The sequence below is a fragment of the Ahaetulla prasina genome, chromosome 3 (assembly GCF_028640845.1).
Source record: "Ahaetulla prasina isolate Xishuangbanna chromosome 3, ASM2864084v1, whole genome shotgun sequence".
Taxonomy (NCBI): Eukaryota; Metazoa; Chordata; class Lepidosauria; order Squamata; family Colubridae; genus Ahaetulla; species Ahaetulla prasina.
Window position 1 is genome coordinate 180452579 of NC_080541.1, and position 27191 is coordinate 180479769.

The following is a 27191-nucleotide window of genomic DNA, read 5'->3' on the forward strand; positions in this document are numbered from 1 at the left end:
CTACAAGTGTTAAACAGGGCAGTTTGAAAAGGAGGAGATGCAAGATATTTTAAGGGTACCTTTCTTTCCTCAAATCTAATGTCTTTTATTGTTTGATTAGTTACTGATGCATTACATGTATCAAATTTATGCATCATTTATTTCTGCACTCTATATAAAGACTTGATTTCCCCCCCTTAATAAAATGCCTTTTGCTTTGCATGAATTAATTGTGGTTTGTATGGGAGGGGGCAAACAAACCTACTTGCAATGGTATTGGGTGTGTTGTGCCTCACTCGCTCCCCCTGCTGCAGCCGGGCCCCTCTTATCTCCTGCCGGACGCTGATAGTACAGAAAAATGTCCTGGCATGCCTCCAGCCCCCAGCCCTGGCACCATGCCCGGACAAACCGAACAAACAAACCTCCCTCCGATAGCATGTGCGCCTGAAGCCAGCCATGAGCTGGGATTACCAACAGCTGGAGACGAAACGATGCAATGGATAGATCCACGCTTCCAGAGAATGGAGAGGCGACGTCAGCAAAAGGAAGGGAGGGGCAGGCCTGGATAACTGCTGAGTCATGGAGCCACACCCCATGGCCTATATAAAGGATCTGCTTTCTGGCATTCTCTGAGTCAGGCAAAGTCTAATCTGGATTGCTGAAGTCACACCTTGGATTCCTGCCTGCCCTGAGGACTCTGATAGGACTTTGGCAGAGCTGCAGAGGCACGCTTGATACGGACTTCCCCGACCCGGCCGTCGGAGGAGGAGTGGGACACTACAGGGTGTTTCTCAAATTTAAGAACTAGGTTCTTTCCAACTCCAGGCATCTGGGTTTTATGGGCGACAATTTGGGAACTCATCTGGAATTGCAAGATGTCATCTCTTTGCGCTTGGATTGGCCTGCCTCAGTCACTGAACACACAACAACTGGCAGGGTGAGTTCAGTCCTGTGTCTTCAGAGGAGACAGACAACCAAGGAGTCAGGAGGGGTGGTAGTTCCTTGGGAGAAAACACAAATATAAAGAAATGAAACAGAGGAAGAGCACACTGCTGGGGAGCCCTTTGGGGTTCATAGTCTACTGTGCTCTCAAGGAACCCTGTCAATCTTGCAGGTTGGCCAAAAAGTCAATGATCACAGCATACCCAGAGAAGTGGACAAAGTACACTGGACATGTTTCATGAAAGGAGAGATGGCAAAGTGGGTTTCATTTGACTCACAACTGCTACACATGTGCAATTTGAGCAGAACTATCTCCACCAAAGGGATGTTTAGGTCCTGTAGGCTGTAATTAATTAAATGTAATTAATTTAATAACATACTTAATGTATGTCTCAGCAGCCAAAATGAATCTATTGGATCAGACTGCCCATTACTTAATGATTTCATTTTGTGTGCAGTAATGTTAAATTAAAATGCTGCATGTTATTTCAGTAGCATTTGAACAGCAAACAAAATGCCCAGTGAGAACATTTACAGCTATTGCAGTTCCTGCAATTTCTCAGAAAGGAAATGAGAACATAGTCCCTTGATAGAGGAAAGGTAGACATATCCTAATATGCCAATGGACCATATCCTAAAACTGTTTCTCAATCTCAGTGACATTAAGATGTATGGACTTCAACTCCCAAATCTCTGGCTATCATGGCTGGCTAGGGAATTCTGGGAGCTGAAGTACATACATCTTAGTTGTTGAAATCGAGAAACACTGTCCTAAGGCAGCTTTTCCTAACCATGACACTGTCCTTCTGTGTGAATTTCAGCTTCAATGTCCATGCTGGTTGGGAATTCTGGTAGGTGTCTCCCAACATCTGGTTGATTGCATGAAAGATTGCCCTAATTTTAAGAGATTCTTATGCTCTCATTTCCTTTCTTCCTATTCCTGGAATAAAACAATAAGGATTTGGTTTTCGTCAGCTTACCAGATCTGGGTCTAGACTAGATGTTAATGCAAACTATAATAGTAGATGAAAATTTAAACATGAGACTTTCTAATCTGTGAATAAAAAACTGCCTCTGTTAAAATCTACATCTCTATATACATCTTATTAGAGATAGTCCATCTTATCTCCGTATTTTTCTATATTTCGCTATATATTTTACAGAGACTTACAACTTTTTAATATTTATGAACTATTGTATCTTTACTTTTTAAACTTGCTTTATATTATCTATAAATGTATGTTATAATTATTCACCTTTCCTGTTCGTATGAATGAATTTTAAGTTTTAATTATTTATCCAAATGTAAATAGACTTTAGAAAACTGCAAAAGTTTCCTCAGCTGTTCTAAAAACAGGCAAAATCTACCATTTTCTGCTGCCAGCAAGGATAGAGGTGTGTGATCTTCAAATTCTCCTATTCCATCATTCTGGAGCACTGAAGATTCTGGAATATAGCATTATATCAGAATAGCTATCTTAAGAAACTGGCAAAGGAGGAGGCAACAGCTGGGATTGTATTTCAGTATCTCTAAGAAGATAGTTTGTTGTTGCTTTCAGTTAATCAGTTAGAACCAAGAATGAAATCCGGAGTTACTTACAAGTAGCTTCCTTTATTGTTCTTCATCTATAGACAGATTCTTGCCAGATTAAAGCAACTATTAGCACAACTACAAATAGGCAATATAGTCATACCCTGGTACTCTACTGCTTTGAAAATTGTCAAATTTAGTACTTGACACATTTTGACAAGAAAAAAGTTATCCCATTACTCATGACTTGCTATCTTTCCAGCTGAAACATAGGATCACTCTTGCCCTGTGCATATACCCTTGCCATCTTATCTTAGCTTCTGTGGTCATTTTTTGTGACCACATTTTTGTGCTTTCACCCCTTTCATCAGGAAGGTAAAGTTACAAAACTTATTTACAAAACTGATAAGTCATTGGTGATAATATCTTGCCACCTTATCTTTAGTCCGCCACTTTTTTGTTTGACTTCTATTTTTTTCAAGCATCAGCATTCTCCAGTGACTTTTGCCTTGACATAATGTGTCTAAAATAACAACTGCAAATTCATGATCAGTATTTTTTAGTTCAGCCTTTCTGATTGTCTAGTGTTCACAATTTATAAAACTGATGATTTGGCCACATCTTATTCTTTGCATGCCCTGAGTATTACCTCAGTGGAAGACAACTTGTTTTTTGATGTTAGGCAAAGAAAAAGATGCTAGACTGGTTAGACGTTTGTATTCAATTTGGGCTGGAACTGAGAGAAGGAGGAAAATAGCCATCTTTTATTAGTGTGTTTATTTGATTTCTGAATCAAGTGCTTTCTGTGTCATGCCAAACATTACCTTATATTATATATTTAAATATACTCTACTGTCTTGATGTGCATTTCTTTTTTCCATTCATAAAATGTATAATCTAGCTTCTGCTGTCGTTGTTTTCTAGCATAATTTGCTAGAAAATATATTTTTTCACATATACCTCTATGGAAGTTTTAAATATAAACTACTTTGGATTGGTGTGGAAAAAACCACTGCTTGGTAATTGTAACAATATTTGCAGTTTAATGGTCTGAACACTTAAGTGTGAAAGACAAGGAAGTCTCAAGGCATTCAGTAGCTGAGATGAAGAACAAGATTTAAATTGACATGATGAAAGGACAGCATGTTTTATCTCATTTGAATGCAACAAATTAGCTTAAAAGAATGTGGAACTGGCCATTGTGGACCTCACAACTTTGTCATGCAAGATAAGGATGCTACCAGTCTCTCTACACTACCTGGAAAGTAACAACTTAATTTTGCCCATTGAGAAAAAAACTTTGGAAAAAAGACAAAATATTCCTTAATAATTTATCATGGCCAATAATTTTATGACTATTCCCATGTTGGCTGAAATTCTAAGACTTGTAATTCCAAGTTGATCAAAGCCTTCTGAGAAAGAGCTTAAAATATCCAATGAGAAAAGCAGCTTGCAAATAACTACCTGCTCTAACTTTTACAATAGACTGTACCAAGAATGTAGCTACTCAGCCATGCCAAACTGTATTACTAAGTGTTTTCTTTATTGTTATAGAGTTTCAGGACTTCTATCTAGTGCTCAGCATCAATTTTTTCATAAAAACAAGAGGAAGTTACCACAGGTGCTTAAAAACAAGCAAACCACTGCTTTATTTAAATACCACCCAGCCAAATATAGAGCATATGTGCTTTGGCTAGCTCTTGCAATTGTAGGCAGAAAACTCTTTGCAGAATTTCTGATAGAAAATGAAGTTTGCTGAGTTGGTAACTGACTTGGCCATAACCAAAAATTGGAGCAGAGATTTGGAATCATCTACTGTAGACTTTTTTGGCTTAGGATTTACCAGTGACGACTTCTGCTTTATGGAAAAGTTACCATTTGCCTCTATCTTTATCTCTGTCATCTACTTCATGATTTTCTTCATTGGCTTCTTTGGGAACCTGTTTGTAATCCTGGTGATGGTGCAGAAACGAGGCAACCAGAGGCTTGTGGACAAGTTCGTCCTTAACCTGGCCATTGCAGACCTTGTCTTTGTATGTACTTTGCTTTTCTGGGCTTTGACAGAAGCATCTGATTCCTGGTGGTTTGGTGAAGAGCTTTGCAAATTTAGCAGCTATGCCATTTCTGTGAACCGTTGCTCAAGCATCTTGTTCCTGATGGGCATGAGTGTGGAACGCTTCCTTGTGATGAATAAGCACTGGGATTCCAGATCTCTCGGGACCAAGAGAAATACCAACATTACCTGCAGTTGCATCTGGGTGTTTTCCTTTCTCTTAGGAATCCCATCTTTGCTCTACAGAAAGCTGATCCCTGTGGGAGACAGGTATGCATGCCAGGATGAAGAACCTTCTATCATCTATATCTTCACCGTACTTTGTTTGACTTTCTTGCTACCCTTGGGTGTAATCTTATTCTGCTACTGCTCTATCTTCTCCATGCTCCAGAGTCATGTCAACGTAGGCAAGAAAACAAACCATGCACTTAAAATCATCTTTGTCATCATTGGGGCATTCATCTGCTGTTGGTTGCCCTTCAATACCTTCACAGCTGTCATCACCTACGGTGTGGTACAGAACATCGACTTCTCTTGTGAGGCATTGAAAGCTCTCAGGAAGGGAGTTATTATCAGTGCTTGTCTGGCTTTCACCAACAGCTGCATTAATCCTATCATCTATGCCTTTATGGACCAGCAATTCCGGCAGAAGGTATTGAAGAAGTTCCTAGGTCTTTGTCACCCAAAGGAAAATGTCCAGAGCTCAACATTGTTCTTTTCATCTACAGAATCAAGCCTTCTGTTTGGCAGCAAAAAGAGGTTCATACCAGCCACAACTGTTCCAGTTAGCAGCGGGGATGATTTATATGCCTCTAAAAGACAGATATAGTTGCTATTGTTGAGACCATACAGTAGAATTGTTGAGCTAGGTTAGTTATGGAAGAGAGAGGCAGGAGATGACTTACAGGATTGGTTTTCTTGATAAGAAAAAATGTTGCTTTTAAAATTTCTGATCGGTGTTTTTTTAAACTTTGTGGTTTCTAATCCAGTGTCAAATGAATTTTTTATGATGCATTACATATACTCTATACATTTATAAAATAAAATTCTGTTTATATAATTTTTCCCTAGATCTGTAGGATAAAAATGCAGATTTAATACTTGCACAGATTTATAAGAGCTTTATCAACTACCAAGAGATATTTCATATATGAATAGGAGTGACTTGTAATAGTACTTATAATATCCTTTGCTAGAAAGTAGATGATTTGACTGTATGTTTAGTCATAAGCTTACCTGCCTGTCTTAGCTTTTTATTTAGATATTTTGGTAGCTTTTACAATTTGACTATTGATTGATGATTGAAAATGTGTTTAAATGGCTACAAAAAGAAATGATATGTGAGTATCTTTTGATAACAAGTATTCTTTAACACAATAAGTGCCTGATCTTCGGACCTTCCGTCGTGAGCTAAAAACATACTTATTTATTCAAGCGGGACTGGCATAATAGTTTGATTTTAAATTGGGGTTTTATTAATATTTTAAATATTTTAAATTTTAATTTTAATTATCAGCCGTTTTCGTAATTTTGCTATATTTTAATTCGTTTTTAACTGTACATATTCTGTATTTTATTTTTGGCTGTACACTGCCTTGAGTCCTTCGGGAGAAGGGCGGTATAAAAATTTAATAAATAAATAAATAAATAAAAATAAGCCATGCAAACAAAACTACCACAATCCATAATAAAACTAAGTTTTGTATATTTAATTAAGGATGAATATATAATTGAAACTGTTGTCTTCCTGTCTCAAGCTGTTGAAGATGTATATTTCTGGGGGGAAAAGTGGTTCTAATGTTTAAATTACTGTAAGTTTTCTTGATTTTGATTAAATTTTTAATTACAAAACTCTGGTCTGATTTTTATTCATTAAAACAATGGAAATAGTTTGGAAAGTTTTGAATGCAAAACTTTCAATGAAATATTCAGATTTCACATCAGCTTTTGAAACTATTGGTTTTCTTTTTCTTTATTTGCATTGTCTGGTATTGAGAAATAACATGAATTGTGAGTCATGAGTTCTAAATGTACCTAGTTGAAATCTTAATCTACTAAGAACCCTTAAGCCAAATTACCTGTGTTTAGTGCACCAAAGGAAGAGGCATCACAGAGATTTCCCCACTCATGCCTTTAACACTTTCACAGTCACAACCAACTTTAGTTTTCAGCATTTATTGTGTCTAAATATCTTGTCAGTTAAGTAATGGAAATGCCAAGTGGCATCATTGCTGGGTTGTACCTAGGATATCAGTTGGCTTTAATCCACCCCTGGACCTTAGGAAACATTATATCATCCTTTTTTTCAGTCGTACTTTGATTATTTACAAAGAAATAATTAATAGGCAATCTGTTGCTCTATACACATTCCTAACTGGGATTTTCATATGTTTTTACCAATATAGCCAAATGGTTTGAAGTTATGAATTTTATAACCCAAAACATCTGGAATACACTAATTTGCTACATTTATATCACATTCTTTCGCCAAGAAACTCAGCACACACACACACCCTTATATTTTCACAACTGTATGAATGAAACAGATTAAGTGATTGCCTCAAGTCACTCCATGAGGCTCATGACTCAGTGGAAATCTCCCCAATCCTAGTGGAATATCAATCACTTGCGTCATAACACTGGATCTATTTCAAGATAACAAGAAAAACTGAAATAATGGGGAGTAGCTCTTTAAAAAATAAATGGAAATTTTTATAGAAATCTTTCCCAATTCTTTTGGGAGGATTTTCCCTGTTCTCTTTTTTCCCTTGGTCTATCCCAGAATTTGAGAGACATGCTGCATTATTAGCAGATTATTAGACTTCATTTATTTATTATTTAACATAACATAACATAACATAACATCAGAGTTGGAAGGGACCTTGGAGGCCTTCTAGTCCAACCCCCTGCCCAGGCAGGAAACCCTACACCATCTCAGTCAGATGGTTATCCAACATTTTCTTAAAAATTTCCAGTGTTGGAGCATTCACAACTTCTGAAGGCAAGTCGTTCCACTTATTAATTGTTCTAACTGTCAGGAAATTTCTCCTTAGTTCTAAGTTGCTTCTTTCCTTGATCAGTTTCCACCCATTGCTTCTTGTTCTACCCTCAGGTGCTCTGGAGAACAGCCCAACTCCCACTTCTCTGTGGCAGCCCCTGAGATATTGGAACACTGCTATCATGTCTCCCCTAGTCCTTCTTTTTGTTAAACTAGACATACCCAGTTCCTGCAACCGTTCTTCATATGTTTTATCCTCCAGTCCCCTAATCATCTTTGTTGCTCTTCTCTGCACTCTTTCTAGAGTCTCAACATCTTTTTTACATCGTGGCGACCAAAACTGGATGCAATATTCCAAGTGTGGCCTTACCAAGGCATTATAAAGTGGTACTAGCACTTCACGTGATCTTGATTCTATCCCTCTGTTTATGCAGCCCAGAACTGTGTTGGCTTTTTTAACAGCTGCTGCACACTGCTGGCTCATATCTAGATGGTTATCCACTAGGACTCCAAGATCCCTCTCACAGGTACTACTATTGAGCAAGGTACCACATATACGGTACTGGTGCATTTTGTATATGTATATTTATATTTATATTATATTTGTATATGTATATTTATTAGACATTAGCACATGCTTCTAAATCTTGACAACTTTCAGATGTAGACATAACTGTCTGGGGAGTTCTGTGAGTCCATACATCTGAAAAATTGCCAGAGCTGAGAAACACTGCATTAGCTTGAGCTGCCTACACGAATGGGGTGTTTTGTTCCAGTCACTTGAATCCTCAGACTTAATTTGTGCAATCCATATTACTCTGAGAAAACAGGAGAAATATATTGTAATCGTGATGCCAATATTAAGAAAGCTTTGTCACTGAAACAGGTGAGATTGTAACTTAGTTGAAACCCCCAATAGATAACACTGTTCATAACATTTAAATAATTAGTACTGTAGATGGTCTTGGTTAAGATGTGCTACTCCCAGACACAGTTTCCCTAAATGTGAAATAGGGTTAATTTAATTTTGCCTAATTTTACGAGTTGATATGAGAGATTATACAGAGTCAAGACTTTCACAAGCAGTTCTGAAATTACTACATTATTTTCAGTAGCAGCAGAAACTTCAGCAGCACCCCCTTTATCTTGACATCAAGGTACATAAAAGTATCTGTAAATGTGGAAGTGACAGAAAATCACATGCCAACATGGGAGAGATGTGAATAAGTTTGGCGTGAGGACTATACTATAGAGACTATAGAAAAAGTATTGTAATCTCATGTAATTGTTTGGTAACAAATTACCAAACCAATATCGTATGAAGGAACCTTTGGACTTACTATTGGGAAAGGAGTAAACTCATTGTATTCTGGGAAAGGAGAAGACCTATTGACTTTTAATCAAATTCTAGGTTCTCCCCCACCCCCCATTTTCATTACTGATTAGTAATGATATAAAGCAGGGGTGTCAAACTCGATTTCATTGAGGGCCACATCAGGGTTGTGTTTGACCTTGGGGGACTAGGGTGGATGTGGTTGGGGTGAGCGTGGGCGTGGCCAGTTCAACATAACTTGTGGGTGCCGGTGGTGGCGCCTATGGTGGCCCGAGGACTTTGCCAGCGGAAACAGGCTCCTGAGCTCTGTTTTCGGCTGTGACAGCCTCCTGCAACCCTCTGCCAGCAAAAACAAAGCTCGAGGGGGCTGCATGCTGCCCTCCTGAGCTCTGTTTTTGCTGGCAGAGGCATTGCGAGCTGGTCCTTCGCTGTTTCCAGGCGGCCCTGCGGGCCAGATCTGGCACCTGGAACTTGAGTTTGACACCCCTGATCTAAAGAAACCATAATTTGAGAGAACATAGTAAGATTAAGTCCTATGTGACTCACTGTTAAGGCCTATGTGACTCACTGTGGCCCTTACATCTGCCTTTCTATAGTCCCAGCCAGCTTGCTGATTAGTGGAATACGGTGGGATATTTTGTGAGCAGGAAAGAGCAGTGAAAGATTAATGGAGGAATTCATAACAGCTCCGTACCCTTTATACTTATAGTGAAAACATAGCAGTTTCAACTTTTTATCGAGAGAAAAAAGGAGAATCATCTTTTCTTTTCCTCACAGGGATCATGATAGTATATATCATCTTTAATGCCATACACACACTATGATTTCTAATTTGATTTTTCTGGATTTCACAGAACACTGCAAACATCTAAAAAACTCTTAGGTTGCAGAAAGATGATATTACAACAATACAGATTATTATTTTTGTCCTATAATTATGCAGAAATAAGACATAATTGATCCAAATTAATTTTCTTCTGCAAGTTATGAAGAGATATGGGTTTCCATTCAGTGTTATTAAACAATGGTAGGTTTTGATTATAAACGATTTTTATATCTTAGTGATATTTTAACAAATTTAGATGCCTATGCTAGTTTATTGTCACATCTTATAGAGGGGATTCAACATTTTGGCAAGTATTCTGAAAATTTGTTTTACTTGCCTTAGCTTGTTAAGTTCCAATAACCAATGCAAAGACATAAGTATTGTAATTGTTATTTAATAATATTAAGTATTTTAGAACTTTATATAGGGAAGAAATACTCTACAAGTTTTAGAGAATGCCCTCTGTGATATTCAGTAGAATTAATTAGAATAGAATACTACTGATAAATGATTAGGGGAACTTGAAACTATTAATGCTGCAAGTAAATAAGAAAACTAAAAAGAAAATATGATGCAAGGGAGCAGGAGTTTTTTCTTAAAGTAATTCTGCTATTTATTGAATATTATTTGCAGGTTATTTGATGAAAGTTTTGGAAAAGTATATACTTGGAATCAGTTTTCAGTGTTGTTTTAAAGGAAATTGGGTAACAGGGGGGCTAAAAATATTTAATTTGTGGTTTCTAGATATTTTGAAATTATAGCAGTCAAAAAGACAATAAGAGATTATTCTTGTACCATGACCAATACAGTAGTCAATATTTATATAATTTAACTAATTCAGAGAATTGCTCTGAACCTAAATTGATCTGAAGCTCTAGTAGGAGTTGCTTGACAGAACCATTTCTTAGAAAGAAAACTTGAACTTTGACTTAAGATGTATTAATTTATTTAAAATATATAAGGGCTGCTTTTTAAAAAAAATTCCACCACCTCCAAAGCAGCACACATTTAATATCTGCGATATTTTCATTTGTTCTTCAGAAGATTGAACCATGGTGAGATGAAATTCCCAACTTCATAAATGTACTTTATGCATTTATACAGTTCTACAGAGGAATTATTGAGTCTGTCATCTGCACCTCTCTATAACTGTCTGGCTTGGTTCTGCAACCCAACAAGACAGGAAGACTTCAGAGGATAATTAGAACTGCAGAAAAAAACAATTAGTCAGTGGAAGCCTACCTTCCATTGAGACCCTGTATACTGCATGAATCAAAAAGAGGGCTTTGAAAATATTTACAGACCCCTCGCATCCTGGACATAAACTGTTTCAACTCCTACCCTCAAAACAACACTATAGAGCATTGCACAACAGAACAACTTAGACAAAAGAACAGTTTTTTCCTGAAGGTCATCACTCTGCTAAACAAATAATTCCCTCAACACTGTCAAACTATTTACTAAATCTACACTATTATTAAACTTCTCATCGTTCCCATCACCCATCGCCTTCTACTTATGACTGTATGACTGTAACTTTGTTGCTTGTATCCTTACGATTTATATTGATATTGTTTCCTGATTGCTTATTTGTACCCTATGACTATCATTAAGTATTGTACCTCATGATTCTTGATGAAGGTATCTTTTCTTTTATGTACACTGAGAGCATATGCACCAAGACAAATTCCTTGTGTGTCCAATCACACTTGGCCGATAAAAAATTCTATTCTATTCTTTAAATTCGAGTGTTCGTTTTTTTCCTAACGGGACACCCTCCCGACGTCTTGAAAGAACGATTCCCAGGACGCCCAGCCAGCAGGAAGAAAAGCCTAGAGATTTGGAAGGGGGACACACATTCAAATCGAAGAAAACCGGTGTTACTATAAAGATGAATCGCAGGGGAAAAAAACACTTCTGAATCTCAGAAAGCCGCAGTCCTTTCATCACGGCGGTGTGATAGCTGCTTCGCGTAACCAAAAGGAGCTATCGAAGCATTGGCGCTCGCCAATTATTTCCGTTGTATGCAAGGTATTTTTATATGGGCTTGATATAAAGCAGAGGTCTTCAAACTTGGCAGCTTTAAGACTTGTGGACTTTAACTCCCAGAATCTCCAGCCAGTTCTGGGAGTTAAAGTCCACAAGTCTTAAAGCTGCCAAGTTTGAAGACCTCTGCTATAAAGGTTGAATTCTACTCCGGCAGAGGCGTCTCCCCGCCATTCCTCGCTCCAGCCTCTGACGCCAGGTTGGCGCCGGCTCCGACAGGTCCGCATCTCAGCCCGGAAAGTTTTGCGAAAGTTGCGCAAAAATAGGGAGTAGCTAGCGCGTCCGGGAGTGCGACACAAGTAGCTCTAGGGCGGGAGGATATCGGCGGACCCAACAAGGAAGGTAGTGGGCTAAAGAGAGGGAAACGGGGTCCAGGCGCTTGAAGCGTTGGCGCCAAAATTGCTCCTGTCTCAAAACTCTCAGAGTTTTTTATTTATCCCAAAAGTAATTTTATTCCAAAGTAAGGAATAATTTGATTTTAATCTATTTAATCTATTTTACTTGCAAGTTTGAAGTGCAACCTTGTGGGTTTTCCCGCTCTCCCGCTCGTAAAAGTTGCATTTGAAAAAGGGTAAAAATAATAAAGAAGAAAGGAAATACTCCAAAATGGAAATATGACATTAAGTCATATATTCGGAGAGGGAGGGAGAAAAGGAAGGAAGGAAGGAGAGACAGACAGAAAGGAATGAACGAAAAGATATTCATTTGAGGAATATTTCTTATTCCTCAAGGTATTCTTAAATAAGAAATAAAATAAAAATAAAAATTAGTGTCTCCATTCTGGTGTGTGTATCTGTATGATGGCTATTCCCGCTCCCCACTATAAACTGAAACAATCTTAAAAACAGTAAATTCCCTACAATCTCACCTTCAATCATCCTCTAGTTATAGATATGTATCACTCAAATGTATATCTCTTTATTCCAGAATTTTAACTAAGCTAATCATACTAATCTGTTGCAGCAAATTCAAGGGGTTTAACATAGAAAATATTTTTGGAGCTACCTCTCATATAAAAGGGCTCTATAGTCAGCTGAGTTTCTGTGTAAATTTGTTCATTTTGGAGATGCTTTGTGGCTTTACTGCAAATGATTTCCAAATTTAAAGTGCAAAATCCAGCTCAAAAGACATGCCATTTGTTAAGGATTGTCCAAGTAGTAAAATGTCAGAATTCCAAAAGGAATGTAACTAAGAAATTATATAATACAGTGAGAAAAAAACTTGTCGAAATTATGCTGTGCATTCTTATTTATTTATTTATTTTGTCACAACAATATATGTAGGTATCATACAAAAAGATTATATAGTAAATAAACACATATATGGGTAAATATAAGGAGGTATAAGCATATATATAGGAAGGAGAAAAGAAAAAAACAATAGGACAGGAACGGTAGGCACGTTTGTGCGCTTATGCACGCCCCTTCTCTTCTGCAGAATGTTCCTGAAGGTTTCCTCCCTCCATCCTATTGAAGGTTATTTGTCATCAATCTGGTCTAGTAGTTAAACCAGGAGAATGTAAGGTCTTAGGCATGAAAGCCAGCTGGATGACTTTGGGCCAGTCACTGTGTCTTAGCCCACAATATCAGAGTCGAGCTACAAGCTGGTCAGTCAATTCCTGTCACAACCAATAGACAAACACTTGGTTAATCTGAAAAATGTGAACATTGCATTTGTAGGTAAAACGTTAGGAAGAAAAAAATGTTATTTGTCATCAGAGACAAAGATCTCTACCTTAAATGACTGCCAGGGTGGATGGCAGTCGAAGAGATGTCAAGGTTGAACTGATCTGAAGTGAATTAAATCTGAGAACAACCAAAAGACTACTGAAACTGAGAACTAGTAGCAACCATTTCTGAAATGAATCAACCCTGATCACTTGAAAAACTAACATTGCAGTTATTAGGCAAATATTAGCTTTGCATGCTGTTTCAAACTCATAATGGATTTCCCTAGAGTGGCCATCTTCAACTAATGCCAGCGTGGACCAGTCTTTATTAAGTAAAAAATCCCTTGCTTGTAATCAGGGGTGAAATGCTACTGGTTCGGGCTAATTCTTGCAAACCGGTAGTAAAAAATGTTACTGGTTCACCGAACTGGTGGTAAAAAATGTAAAAAAAAAAAAGATCCAATGATCAGCTGAGTGACACGTGATCGTCAGAACTTTTTTTTTTTTTACTTTTTAAGCATTTTTTTACTACCGGTTCAGGTGAATAGGTAGTAAAAAATGCTTTAAAAAAATTAAAAAAGGCTCGCACAGCACACTGTGATCATCGAAACCTTTTTAAAAGCATTTTTACTACCTTTTCTTCCAATGCGGTAGTAAAAAATGCTTTTAAAAAGTTTTTTAAAAGGTTCCTAAGATCATGCACCGCAGCTGATTCCCCTCCCCTCGCTGTTCTACTTACCTTCCCAAGCCTCATTTTGGTGTATATTGCGCATTTTGGTGTGAACTGTGCATGTGTGCATGCTTGGTGCTCAGCATGCATTTGCAGCCGCAAACCAGTAACAAACTGGTTCAGATTTCACCACTGCTTGTAATGTAATATTTAATTCTAAGCACTCCTTCCAGTTCCAATTATATATTCTGAAAACTGCTGCAATCCAGAAGCAATGATATCTTCCTTTGTATGCAAATTGAGAAAGAATGCTGAGATATCTAACCCTAGACAGATCAAGAATCTGGCTCCTTGAGAATGAGATCTCTGTGGTAGCCCTCCCTCACTCTGGAATAGCTTGAGCCCTGAGATCAGAGTAGCTCCCTACCCTTCGCTCTTGAAGGTGGTGAGCCAATCTATGCCCTCCCACAGGGCGTTCAGAAAGAGAAATTTTAACTGAGGACAGTCAAAAATTATCGTACAACAGATTATCTGTTTTAATTTTAATGCTTGACTGATGTATTAATAATTTAAACCTGTTTCTCAATAGAGTCACTTCACAAACCACATGCAAATATTTAGAAATTGGAGCCTTCCAAAGGAGAATTAAAAAAGTTAACATGGCAGCTGCAACCACACAAATGAAGCTTTACTCTTTCTGTCAAGGTTTTTGTTGTACTATGTAATATCATGACTGATTGTTTGATCTTCCTCCCACTGCAGATGTCCTTAAAGTGCCAGCACACTATCTTTGATGTAATGTATGAAATAAAATGTTGCATTTAATGTGGGTCATTAATATATATTTTATATTATAAGAAATAATATATATTTCTTAGAACTGAAATGATCTTTAGTTTTAGATCTGGAAAAACCCAATGTTGACAATTATTCTAGCTGGTTCCCTAAATATGTGTGTGTTAATTTTTTAAAATAAATGCTATGTTAAAATACATGCAACAACACCCAGAGTATTAGCATTGAGTGCCACCTAGTGACAGTATAAATTAGACCAAATGCTGATCCTTCTTACAAATTGTGAGTAACAGGAGGGAATGTGATTCTTTAGGACAGGGGTGTCAAACTCGATTTAATTGAGGGCCGCATCAGGGTTGTGTTTGACCTTGGGAGGGCATAGCCAGGTTGGATGTGGCCAGCTCAACGTCCCTCATGCTGGGAGCCCCTGTGGTGGCTTGAGTGCTGTGCCAGGGAAAATGGAGCTTGGGAGGACTGTGTGTAGCCCTCCCAAGCTCTGTTTTTGCTGGCAGAGGGTTGCAGGAGGCTGTTGCAGCTGGGCCCTCCTGAGCTTTATTTTTATAGGCAGAGACGTCGCAGGCCGGTCCTTCGCTTTTTTTCAGGGTGGCCCCGTGGGCCAAATCTAAGCACCCACTGGGCTGGATTTGGCCTGAGGGCCTTGAGTTTGACACCCCTGTTTTAGGACAAAACTTTCCAAACAGCTGGAGTGTCACACTAAAGGCCAAGAAATTTTCCCTATTGTCCCCAAATTCTGAAAAAGAACTTTATGTTTCAGGAAGGTAGAAACTATTATACAAGTAGTATAGAAGCTAATATAGAATGGAAAATGGAAAAAATTCCTTATGTAAGAGCAGAGAACCCAATTACTGAGAGAGATACTACGCTAACCATCACTGGATGACATAGGGCTAATAATCAAAGTCACAAAAATATGACATAAATGACATACATTAGATAATGTGTCAGTTGCATCATGACACAAATGACTTGCATATAATTTGTGCAATGATATCATGAAATACATGACATAATTCTCCTTTTCTGTCTGTGTGTGGGCACCTTGATATCATTCTGTTTAAGGGGAATTCTGTCCTGCAGAGGTTCAGCGATAATCCCAGTAGCTTTGCCTACTGACTTCCAGCCAGGTGTATATACCAAATGGGAAGTAGAAACAATTCTCCATGAGATTTTGACCTGTCTTTTTTAATACGGTATGGCTTTCTGAGTTGACTAATACATTCTCCTAACTCACAGTTAAGGTTGTTCAGATGAAGAAAAGTTTTTCTTTTAGCTAAATGTCCTCTTAGATCTCTAGGAGAGTCACTGGATTCTACTCCATCACCATGCTAATTAAAGCTTAATAGCCTAGTAACTTTGTTAATTTGAGTAATATATTTATATTTTAATATATTCTGTTAGCACATAATCTTTGCTTAATTGTAACATTTTTTATAATTTTGTTGATCTGGACTGATTTTTTTTTGTAAACCAAGAAAAGAAAATAATGTAATGACTTTCTTGAAACTTGTGTCTAGCATTGTTGGGAAAAGCTAGATATTGAGCTAGATCAGATTTCAGACCATCTAATTTAGAGTAAATTCCCGATTAATACTAGTTAATCAATGTCTTAGAGGGATGTGGTGACTCAGGGGCTAGGACATTGAGTTTGTCGATTGAAAGGTCGGCAGCTCAGCGGTTCAAATCCCTAGTGCTGCCGTGTAATGGGGTGAGCTCCCGTTACTTGTCCCAGCTTCTGCCAACTTAGCAGTTTCGAAAGCATGTAAAAATGCAAGTAGAAAAAATAGGGACCACCTTTGGTGGGAAGGTAATAGTGTTCCATGTGCCTTTGGCATTGAGTCATGCCGGCCACATGACCACGGAGACGTCTTCGGACAGCGCTGGCTCTTCGGCTTTGAAACGGAGATGAGCACCGCCCCCTAGAGTCAGCAACGACTAGCACGTATGTGCGAGGGGAACCTTTACCTTTTTAATCAATGTCTAGCAAGAAGATTCTTTTAATTTGTTGCAATACTGTATGGTGCCCATTTTTAACATTTGCTTCTGCTTCAGTTCTAAAGACCTATACATTGTGACTAAATATTTTAAGAGAGAGCTTTACTGGGCTAATCAAATATTTTTAATGATACAGGTGAGTTTTCAAGCTGCTATTTCCCAAGAGCACAAATTATATTTCAAAGTCGAGATAAAGAAAATAGATATAATTTTTGGCAAGATAATAGGGATTGGAGAACATTAAACATTTCAAGAATTGTATCTCTTACAGGTGATGGAAGTGCCCATAAGAAGTTCCTTATATAGGTGTCCATTCTTAACTATGATTTCAAAATGGCAACACGTGTCATTTTTCAAACTGCAGCCCTGTTGTATTTGAATTATGTCATACAGAGAAGGCAAAATCACAAAACAGTCCCTCACTCATTTTGGCCATGTCATATGAGAGAATTCATTGGAGAAAGAAATTATGTTTGGAAGAGTTAGCAGTAAAAGGAAACCAGCATATCAGAGAACATGATGGCTGGACACCATCAAAGCTGACACCAGCCGGAGCATTGAAAAACTCAAAGAAGTAGTACAAGATCGGAAGATGTGGAGAGACCTGGCCCATAGAATCACCAAGAGTCCAACATGACAAAATGGATAGCATCAGCATCACTATGTCATACAGCAGTATACAAGAGTGGAGTTTGTGTTGTGACACAAGTTCCATCACTTGCCTTCTCCTGCTTCTCCATAGACACCCATAGCGTCTCAGATCACATAGCAACAATTATAAAAAAATAATAATAGGAAAGGCTTTGTAAATTATAAAGACATTTCTTCCTCCTTAAATAGCTTCTCTCAATATGCTGCCTTCCAAATATATGGGAAACTGAATCCCACACACAGCAGGAAATCACCAGGTAAGGAAGAAGTGCCCCAAAGATAGCAGGTTTGGTATTTAACCTTTTTTTTAGATATGCAGGTTGAGTTTTCATTATGTTGATGCAGAAACAATTATGTATCTGGACGCAACTTAAGTCTAATCCATGACTTTAAATGTATTTTTTTTCTCTTTAAATATGGACTTCTCCCATAATCATTATTTGTGAACAATTATACAGAACTCACTGCTTAACATACTGGCTTTAATTGTACTGACTTCTTGGAACGGTGATGGATTGAACTAATCTTAAGAATAAGTTTTAAATGATATAATAATGCTAACTGGAACATATAACCAGGAGATTCTTTTAAAAAGCAATAAGAAGAAACTCACCATCTCCAAGTTAAGACAGGTGATCTTTTTTTCTCTGGTTCTCCATCATTAGCATGAAGAAGTTACAGAATGTTACCAACAGACAGATTGGAGGGTTACAGAATGTTATAAATAGACAGATTCTTCTCAGCCTATAAATTTTTGAGTAGATTCATTAATGCACGTAGTACTTGGATGACCCAAGAGCCACACTGCCAACTGCATCGTCTGACTGCTGTTCACAGAGGATGTGGTCAGCTTAGCACAAGTTAACATTCAGTCTCTGATTCATATCATGCACAATGTGGGCACTACCAGAGCATTTTCTCATGGGGTACACAGACAGGGCAAACTAGATATATACCCTGATTCTTAATCACTAACTATAATAATTGCTGTAAGGGAAAAAAGCTTCTGCATGACAGGAAACATGGCCAATGATGCTCAGAGGGCAATTCAGTTGCAAATTTACACTTTTGCTGATGAAACTGAAACAAACTTTTAGACTTAACTGGAGCTGGCTGGTACAAATCTCTAAAAAGTGTTCAGAAACATACAGTAGATACTTGTTAGAGTCCACACATTTCAGCAGTAAAACTAAGACATAGCTACTACTGTATGGTATGGAATTTCTAAAGTTCTGACAGGTCTTTTTTTACAGTTAGATAAGTTCTACTCATCATTGTACTTATCATCATCTTCATCATCATCATCTGTCCATCCATGACAGATTAAATTAGGGGTAGTCAACCTTTTTATACCCACCTCCCACTTTTTTATCTCTGTTAGTAGTAAAAAAATTTAACCGCCCACCGGTTCCACAGAAATGCGCCGTGTATCATCGTCTGCACATGCCTCTTGTGCATCGTGGATTGGGTTTGGTGGGGGGCACCGGCTACCAGCTCTGCTTGACTGTTACAGTTGGGAGATGCATGAGTTATTCTGGGACGAGGCTCTTTTGTTTGCAGTCGCACTATAGCGCCATTTATTTTCACTTATGTAACGTGAACTAAACTTATGCGCGGGCGATACAAATAGTATATTTTCAGAAATTTAAATTGTCATGGGGAATTTTATGAAAACCTAATGAAAATGTTTTTAAATAATGCTATGAATTTTTTTTAAAAAGTCAATTAAATTTAAAAAAAGGAAAGTGCTTCAGTATTGGACAAAACCCCTACCGCCCACCATGAAAGCTGGAACACCCACTAGTGGGCGGTAGAACCAGGTTGACTACCACTGGATTAAATGGATGAAAAACCAAAACTCTGCATGGACAGCAGTTGAAAAACATTGAAGGAATATGTGATAACAACTTGACATGGGCATGGCTTAAGAGAGGAACCATCAAGAAAGAAATGGAAGGTTTAATACTTGCCGCTCAAGAACAAGCAGTACAAACTAATGCCATGAAAACAAAGATACAAAAATCCACTGACAATCCAAACTGCCGACTTTGCAATGACAAAGTTGAAACTGTTTCACATTTAATATGTGAGTGCAGCAAAATCGCACAAACTGATTACAAAGCTAGAAATGATCAAATTGCTAAATTAGTCAACTGGAAATTATGTAAAAAATACAACATTCCTGTTTCCGAAAAGTCATGGGAGCACAAAGTGGAAAAAGTTATCGAAAATGAGACAGTGAAAATCTTGTGGGACTTTTGAATACAGACGGATCATCATTTAGAACATAACATGCCAGATATCACGGTTGTTGAAGCATACAGTTTATTGATATCGCTGTACCAGGAGATGCCAGAGTCGAAGAAAAAGAACTTGAAAAAAATCACAAAATATTGCGACCTGGCCATCGAAACTACACGGCTATGGATGAAACATGTAACAATGATACCCATTGTCATCAGGGCACTTGGTACCATGTCCAAGAATTTTACAAAACACATCAAGAAATTGCAGCTTCCTGCAATAACACCAGCGGAACTGCAAAAAACTGCGCTACTCAGAACATCATATATTTTAAGAAGGTACTTGATTGATACCTAGGACTCTGGCAGCAACCCGTATCAACCATTAGTACCAGTCAATCGTATTTGTGATCAATTGACTGTTTCATGTTTAATGAATAAAAGAGATGATGATGATAACAACAACAACAACAACAACAATAATGTAACAGTGATACCCATTGTCATGGGGGCACTTGGTACCATGTCCAAGAATTTTACAAAACACATCAGGAAATTGCAGCTTCCTGCAATAACATCAGCAGAACTGCAAAAAACTGTGCTACTTGGAACATCGTATATTTTAAGAAGGTACTTGCTTGATACCTAGGGCACTGGCAGCAACCCGTATCAACCATTAGCACCAGTCAGTGGTATTTGTGATACATTTTTGAATGTTCAGTTGACTGAGTTTCATGTTTAATGAAGATAGTAGTAGTAGTAGTAGTGGTGGTAGTAGTAGTAGTAGTAGTAGTAGTAGTAGTAATAATAATAATAATAATAATAATAATAATAATAATAATAATAATAATAATAATAATAATAATAATAATACAGCAGGCAATATCTGAAAAAAATGGTCCATGGATGTTGGAATCAATTGCATTCAATTTTGGCTTGTGTCTTTGAGTCTGCAGGATAGGAGAAAATTTGAAAAATAGAAGTTTCCCCTTCTTTCTCTGGAAATATTGCCTGCATGCAGACAGTGGTTCTGCTGACTTAATCTAGCTACAAATATTTCCAGTATCTCTCTTTCCTGCTCTGTTTTTTATCTCCATGTTCAATTTTAATTTTTCAGCTTCCTTCTGTCCCTCTTCTCTTTTTGGCACACAGATGGGCATTCTTGATTCAGACTATGGCCTTGTAACTATTATGCCTCCAAATTGACTTTACTGTAGATTCATGTTGCAAGCTGGTTTCTTCTGATACTATCACCTGCCATTCCCCTCATTTCAACCTTGTGCTCTAGATTAGAGGCCTTTTAAAAAGATCTCTTGATCCTCTGATTAACTTTTGCATGAAATGCAAAAGCTGCAGTGAGAAAGAAGATCGAGGAATTCCCCTGTCAACTTAGATTTCTTAGCTGTTTTATGCGAGTTGGAAAAATGGTAGCATATATATGAAATGTCTTTTGTAGAAAAGAAGAGTTGAGAGGTAAACTGCCCAAGTCTGGAAGCATATTGGGTCAGGCAGCTGTAAAATCTTGCTTTGGGTCACACAAAACTTCCAAGAGAAATAAGGGTATTCTGCATGGAATTAGCTTTGGGATAGTTTCTTCTTAAAGTCATAGAATCATGGAGTTAGATGAGAACATAAAATAACTTAATTCAACCCTATGCAATGTGCAGGAAGACCATTTAAATAATCCCCCCAAAATGGCTACCCAAGCTCTTCTTCAAATCTTCAGAGACGGAGATCCCAACACTTTTGAATTAACAAAAAGAGTAGACGGCTCCCTGGATCTCAGATGTAATTTGATTTGTTCATGGGTAATCCATGATTTTGGGATAAGTAGTGCTTGTGAACCCAGGCAAATGTGGTTTATATTATAAACTATTGTTTGAAATTGCTTCACGTGAACTTAATCGAAATGAATCATTGCAGAACAGGTTAAATCACTATGTGAAACCATTAAGTGAAACCACTATCTGGTTTCACTGAAAAAGGGAAGCACACTCTGCCCACATAGAAGGTGGTGATACAAAATACAAAGATGTGGATGTGGGTCCACTGTGAACTGGGAGTCTGCTCTCAAATGGAAAGATGGGGAAGGGAAGCCCAGAGAAAATTCAGAACTTCTGGGCATGATACAGATTTTACAGCAAGTTGCACTGCATATTGATGTACACATGTTGGTGTCCTCTGGTTACTTTTCCAAAGCAATGAGGTGTGGTTCTGCAGTTATAACCACTATAGACTTACCTTGGGCTCAATACTCTCAATTGTGCGGGGTAACAATCAATTAGCCAGTTGTGGCATTTGAAGTCTTTGTGGTTATGGATTCTCTATGTTTGAGAAGTACTACAGGGGATTTTCATATACTGTGTAACGAGAGGCCATATGTCCTTTTCTGGTTTAATATTCTGTGACGTGTATCTTTCGCCTCCCTTTCGCCATCTCTGTGTTGCTACCCTTCCAATAACTTGTGGTGTTATGGACATTCAAGACCACCCCAACCATACACTGCATGACAAGCATAGTATCATTAAGGAACTCTAAGGTAAAGGTTCCCCTTGCACTTATGTGCTAGTCATTGCCAACTCTAGGGGGCGGTGATCATCTCCGTTTCAAAGCCAAAGAGCCAGCGCTGTCCGAAGACATCTCCGTGGCCATGTGGCCGGCATGACTCAACGCCAAAGGTGCACGGAACACTGTTACCTTCCCACCAAAGGTGGTCCCTATTTTTTTCTACTTGCATTTTTATGTGCTTTTGAAACTGCTAGGTTGGCAGAAGCTGGGACTAGTAACGGGAGCATGGCAGTTACATGGCATAACGTTATATGGTAGCACTAGGGATTCGAACCACCGAACTGTTGACCTTTCGATCGACAAGCTCAGCTGTCTTAGCCCCTGAGCCATCGCGTCCCTACTAAGGAACTCTGTAGAAATCTCTATTATGCAGAATTGTGATATGCCCTGGCTGTTATGTGGACACTCCTTGACTCATTAACAAGAACACAAAGGAATTGCAAGCACACTCTCAACCGTCTTTTCAGTCCTTTTTGATTTCTCTAGTCATACCATGTGTTTTATGTGCACGTCCTCTGAAGATAAAACATAAGGCTGAAGAGTTCAACAAATTCAACAAGGGCCTCTGGTGGCTCAGCAGACTAAGTCTGTCTGTTATAAACACAGCTGCTTGCAATTACTGCAAGTTCAAGTCCCACCAGGCCCAAGGTTGACTTAGCCTTCCATCCTTTATAAGGTAGGTAAAATGAGGACCCAGATTGTTGGGGGCAATAAAGTTGACTTTGTATATAATATACAAATGGATGAAGACTATTGCTTAAAACAGTGTAAGCTGCCCTGAGTCTTCAGAGAAGGGCGGGATATAAATTCAAATTTTAAAAAAATTAGATTATAGTAGGATATGCAAAGTGACAGAACTTAGTTTGACCAGTTGGCCTGAGTGTAGGCAAAACCTAACTGCATTTCATTCCATCAGCAGCCAACAATCTTCTACTTCTTCAAGCAAATCATTCTTATGTAACGTGTGTGTTGCACACTGCTTCCTGTACTTTAATATCAGAGAATTGGAAAGCAGGAAATCTGAACTGTTGCATGCACTGGACACAGGCATCTTTCACTGTGCCATTATTTTCCTGCTAATAATTACTCTTTAGGAGGTTGTTTGCTTCAGGTAGTATACAAGGGAAGTCTCTCAGTACCTAGTGGTCCTCTTCTCAAGCCTAGATGCAAGTCTCACATGCAAAATGAATTATCTGCTGGAAGGTGCCTATGAGGCCACATTGGAGAGTACATGGAGGCTCACCTGGAAGGCAAGCTGAAGAACGTGCCAGAGAAGATACCTTTATAGTTTTCAAGGATTAGATTAACTATGGCACAGACAATAGGAAACTTAGTATTCTTGTGCAGGTGTGTAAGAACAATACTCCTCTCCCCCAAATGTCCACTGCAGCACCTAAATGTCCTGGAATGCAGCCACAGAGTTACACATCTCCTCATGGTGGATCTCCTAGTCAGCACAATACATCCTAGAGGTAAACTGGACTGAATAGCACACACATAAACAGAAAGTGACATTTTCATATTGCGCTGCAAAAATGGAAAATGCAGTTTAGAAAAGTTATCTATAATATACCATAACAATATGGTCCTGTACTACTGCATAACAAATCCAGAATGATACTTTAGAGGACCCTCAAGATTTGGAAAGGGAACATGACATGTCCATAGCAACCTGTAAGTGGAAGCAGGGCTGACTCAAGTCACATGACCAAGTCTCAGTGCTCAAATTACCTGTGAAACAGCCAATTGTTTCCATCTGTAACTACATGCAGAACTAAACTGGCCTAATGGGAAAATACTGCAAACCCCCCACTTTTATCAATTCTGCAGTCCGGAGGTGGGTTTCACTGGTTTGCCACGCACACGCCTTCCGCTCATGCGCCCGGCCATGAAAATGAGGCTAAATAGGACAGTTTATAGACGGGGTGGGTAGGTGGGCCCACCTGCAATCTCTGCTACCGGTTCACGTGAACCGGTACGAACCGCTGAATAGAATAGAATACCACCACTGCTGCAGTCCCTTAATTTGGGAGAGAGTTGAAGTGACTAGATGGAGCTGAGTATTTACTGGCTGGATGCCCTTCCTGATACCATGTGGAGTTTGCAGCAGATATTTTTTCTTTGTGCCCTAGGGAAGAAACATCTGCTACTTCCTAGGATTGAACTCTCAACTTTCTGAGTAGGAGGCGAGCATCTTCACCACTAGACCACTACACAGTAATATCTGAAAATTTTTGAGCAACTTCAAAACGTGGGGCAGATATGTGATGAACACATATCAGCTAGAAAGGGTTTCTGGGATATGTCCATAGGTTGGGGCAATTAGGAAAAACTTTTTAGATTTGCTAAAATGGAGGTATCATAAAAATGTAAAAATTCAAGCAACCACTAGATGGCAGAAAAGAGTTAAGGTTTTCTGTAGTCTCTTCCTGGCCATATGGTTGTTGTCTGTATTTTTGCTAGGATTGCTAACATCCATCAGTCTATTACAGTATTTGATCCTTGTTAAGTAACCAGGTATTTTACATCTGCTACACAGACATATTGGATTATAACTTCTATTATTCCAAGCCACCCAATCTTTTGAATGAAATTTCTAAGTGTCATTGCTCAACTTCTACCAAACATAGAACTAAAGATTAAGTAGGTCAGTAGGTAAAAAATGCAGTTCTGCAGAATCAACACTATGAATATATGTAATGAATATATTAGAATGGAACCTAACTGTTCAGTTTTTTTTTACAATAAACATCTCTCAACTCATTGGGTTACAAATAACACAGCACTGCTTGCAAATTTGCTATAAGAATAGTCTGTTTTAAAAAAAGAAGGGGAATAAAATAGATACATGGACTTGCTCACAGTTAATCTCATCTCATAGCAATCAGCATCTCTCAGGCTGCTCCCCCCCCAAGTGGTATTCAACTTTAAAACAATAGTGACAAAACTGCTTGCCCTCTAGCTGTTTTGCTCTTCCTATTGCCATTCCATACTGCAATTAATAAAGAAGAGAACATACATATTTTAATAGCTCACCCCGAACAAATAAACTATTTGAACAAAACAGTGGAAAATGTGACCTTTAGCCAACTGGCTTTGTATGGAGGGCTGCAGAATTTTTGTCGAAGAGGAAAGAATTATTTGATTGATGGTCAGGTGGAATCTGTCTTTTAGTGGAATTGTCCAATTGCTTTGGCTTTTCACACAGGTACAATATTTAGTATTGAAAGAACTGGAGTTTTTGAAAGCCAATTCAGGAAACAGTGGGTGCATTTGGAATTCTGTCTCATGCAATAGCTTAATCCATTCATTCCAAGTGCAAAAAATAAATTCAGATTGGGAAGCCTAGTTACTTGGTCTGTAAATAAGGTTTCACAAAGCACACCAAACTAAAAATGGGAGCAACTCCCTTGCCAACAACTTTCCAGAAGTGTCTGTGGGTTCTTTTACCTGTTTCTTCAATTGCCTACTTCTGTACTGTCTCATTTCACATTAGAATTACAGGAAGAAGATTGTTTTGAATAGTTTGTCAGGGAGATTTAGAAACAAACCAGTGCCTTGTAAAAATAGGAGGCAGCTGCCTTGGGGCCCAGAGGTATAGAGGCCACTGCTGGGCTTCCTCTTCTGCGCCCACATCTTGCCTCACGCCTACCATGGTCGTGAATGTGTGCAAAAGAGCTAACAGAGCTGAGCTATAAAGATCGGAAGGACACTATGCCATCAAGGAATTACTTTTTTTGGGTAGCTCTTCCTAGACAATCTGAATCCTCATCCTCAGTTTGCATCTTTGCATAGCAGGCCAAGCACAGGGCCCCAATATGAAGAGTAACAAGAAAGGAAGGAGGGCGAGATTAAAGGAAGAGCTGACACAGCTGCTGGCTTGAGTCACTTGTCGCTAGCTTGATGGCAGAATTTAATGGTTGGGGACAAGGGACACAATGGGTAACTGAGGAGGGGAGGGGAGGGGATGCCTTGCAGACCTCAGTGGGAAGAATTAGCTGGGTAAGTCTCTGGACTGCTGCAGTGGAGGGGAAGAATGGAGTGGGGGGAAGGAGGTCTGAGAAGTTAGTCCTATTTCAATATATGTACAGGGTTGAATTCTTGGTGTTCTGAGCTTGGTTGCTTGCAGACATTTCATTACCTGACTAGAGAATATCATCCATTCTAGTGGGTGTGAAGTTTGTTCTCTATTTATATATAGTGGTCTGCCCTGCCAATATTGGCCGGGTTGTGGTTTCCTCCTTGGTAATTCCTTGATTAGGGTATTGTTTTCTGCTTGATCATTTGTCTGGTAGTAATCCCTCCTTATCTGGGTATAGGTCTTATTGTCTGCTTCTTGGCTTTTTTATTGTCTCTTTTGGGTGGTCTGTAAATGTGTATTTATATACCTATTGATGGTTGATTTGTCTGAGTGACAAGCTTCCAGGAATTTCCTAAAGTTTTTGGATTTAGCTTGGTTTGCAATGCTAAGTTTCCCAGTTGAAGTTGTGGTTGAATCTGTTCATGTGTTGTGAGATTAAGGAGGTTTTGTTGTGTCTTCTAACTGCTAATTGATGTTCATGGCTGTGTTCTGCTTATCTTCTGTCTGTTACAGGTAGCTGTTACAATTCTTACTTTGTATGTTGTAGGTGACTTCTCTTTTTTCTTCTTGGTGAAGGAAGTTAGCACCCAGCCCTCTCCTAGAAGAATGAAATATTTTGAGAAATATTAAAAAGGCAGAATATTGTATTTCCCTGGATGAGAAATGGAGAAACATGTTTTTTTAGAGGAAGGAAGCAAACTCACTCTTAATAGCCCCAATCTTTCTTAATAACCCTCAGCAGATGTCAGCAATTAAGAGATAAAAAGATAGCTAGCTCTATTCATAAGCAAAT

At 38.5% G+C, this 27191-nt stretch overlaps 1 protein-coding gene across 1 annotated transcript; it reads left to right on the forward strand.

The window, feature by feature from the left end:
- Positions 1 to 4159: 4159 nt before the first annotated feature.
- On the forward strand, positions 4160 to 6278 carry GPR25 (G protein-coupled receptor 25). The gene has a single exon (XM_058177705.1). It carries the CDS (start codon positions 4198 to 4200, stop codon positions 5332 to 5334), a length of 1137 nt encoding a protein of 378 aa, XP_058033688.1. The 5' UTR covers positions 4160 to 4197; the 3' UTR covers positions 5335 to 6278.
- Positions 6279 to 27191: the final 20913 nt, after the last annotated feature.

Excerpts from the sequence above, each read along its gene's own strand:
- GPR25 (XM_058177705.1), top strand. The coding sequence starts at position 4,198 with ATGAAGTTTGCTGAGTTGGTAACTGACTTGGCCATAACCAAAAATTGG.